Source organism: Protomyctophum bolini (genome assembly GCF_963924005.1).
Source record: "Protomyctophum bolini genome assembly, chromosome: 16".
NCBI lineage: Eukaryota > Metazoa > Chordata > Actinopteri > Myctophiformes > Myctophidae > Protomyctophum > Protomyctophum bolini.
Genome location: NC_137877.1, coordinates 18,746,915 through 18,748,868, shown reverse-complemented (window position 1 = coordinate 18,748,868; position 1,954 = coordinate 18,746,915). Strand labels below are relative to the sequence as shown.

Below are 1,954 nucleotides of genomic sequence, written 5' to 3'. Positions count from 1 at the left end.
CCCTATGTTCAGCTTTGAGGGTTTGTGTAAACACAAACATTGAAGACAAAAGTGTGTAAACACAAACATTGAAGACAAAAGTGAGGACACAAATTGTGATTGGCCAGAATAAGATGATGTATGATGATAAGAGCACCCCTCACTTCATACAGGTGTGATTTTTGTTTAAGCGTGCAGCTCCCCGCTTGCACCGGTGATGGAGTTGTCGAACCTGTGCTGAGAGAGAAGACAACGATGGGTTTCTTAAAGACGAAGGTCGAGATGGTGGGTAAGAGCTGGGGGGACACAGTGAGAGATTTAAGTTCAAGTTTGTGACCACGGTGAGAATTAGGTTGGCAGTTTCTTTCATTTTTTAACTTAATTTCAATTCCGGCATTCTGTCTTCCCTCTATCTTTAGCTTTAGCTTTAATCAGTATCAGGTCATTCATTCAGCCCTAAGATCCGTAATATGACGTCTCTCCAAACCTCACATCGTACTTCGCACATTGTGTCATCTGTCAACAAGACCTTATGGCACTGGTTCTCAATGTCTGGTTCGGGGTACAAGCAGGGGTCCATATTCATTTGGAAAAGTTTGAGAATCAAACAGGCAGGGGTTCTCAAAGTGGTGCCCGGGGACCCACAGAGGTCCGTCTTGCAGGGGTTCCAGGGGGTTCCTACCTAAATTATATACATTTAGGAACAAAATGGACCCTTACAGATCAATTTACAGAGTTGTGAGGGGTCCATGGTCTTATGGACACTAAACTGTATGGGGTCCTTGAAATGAGAATCACAGCATTTAAGGAGCGATAATTCTCAAGGTGGGTTCCCACCGAAATATTGGTTCGAGCCGCACAACTAAATAGAGTCAATGCAAAACCTGGCATGATATTATCTTTCGGTGGGAACGCGCCTTCGGGACGGAGACGTCGGCATCAGTCTTCGTCGTAGCAGTCATCCTCATCCTCGTCCAGCTCGTCGTAGTTCTCGTAGTAGTCGTCGTCTCCGACGTCGTCGTGTGTGGCGCTGCTCCGTATGCAGTACTCGGCCAGCGTGGTGGGCACCTTGACGCCGTCACGCTCCGCTTCGGCCTTGGTGGCGATCACCTGCTTGCGGATGACCTCCACGTACTCCTTGTTGCGGCCCTTGCTGTCGCGCCACTTGCGGTACATGACCGAGGCGTCGACGTTGGCCGCCGACGACACGTTGGGCTCATTGAGCAGCGAGATGACGCTGAGCAGCACAGTGCGCACGCTCTGCGTGGGGTTCCAGCGCTCCGACGGCAGCTCGCCGCTCGTGGGGTCGTCGATGGGTGGGTGCAGGATGGAGATGCACACGTCGCCGTTCTCATATATGTTGGGGTGCCACATCTCGGTTAGGAAGCTGAAGGCGGGCGGCGAGTACGGGTAGTCGGCGGGAAACTTGATGCGTGCCTTGAAGTAGCCGCCCTCGTAGTGCGTGTTGGGCGGGCCGAAGATGGCCACTTCCCAGGCGTAAATGTTCGACTCGTCCACCAGGCTCACCTTGAAGCCCTCGACGGGCTCGTGCTGGAGGTGTTTCATCTCCAGCATCAACGCTTTCTGAGAGCCGGTTACGTGAGCCATGTCGCTGTTCCGCCAATGAGCTGTCTGCAAATAGCTTCGCTTCTGTATGAGTTTTCAAATGATATACAGTATATTAGCCAATAAGCCCTTATAGGTTTTGAACTCCACAATGATTTCCTTCCAGAAACACGTTAGAATTCTTTTGACTGGACTTTATGGAGTTCAAAGATTTCAACCAGATCAACTCTACTGCTGCTTACCAGCCACACGATGAGCATTCCTTCTAAATACTCCCATTGGCCTCCTTTAATGGTGCTGTGACATCATTATGAGTTTCATGCTCGTCCACCATTGGCTCTTTCTCTTATATGAATAATTACCTCTCTGCAACGTCCTTGTGATTGTTAGGATATTCACTGTCTCCCTC

General features: G+C 49.8%; 1 protein-coding gene across 1 annotated transcript; it reads right to left on the bottom strand.

The window, feature by feature from the left end:
* Positions 1 to 918: 918 nt before the first annotated feature.
* Positions 919 to 1,587, bottom strand: LOC308331212 (ubiquitin-conjugating enzyme E2 R1-like; the record flags this gene model as incomplete). The annotated part of the gene is made up of 1 exon (XM_080786491.1): positions 919 to 1,587. The coding sequence occupies one exon, from the start codon at positions 1,585 to 1,587 to the stop codon at positions 919 to 921; it is 669 nt and encodes a 222-aa protein (XP_080642617.1).
* Between the last annotated feature and the right edge of the window lie 367 nt (positions 1,588 to 1,954).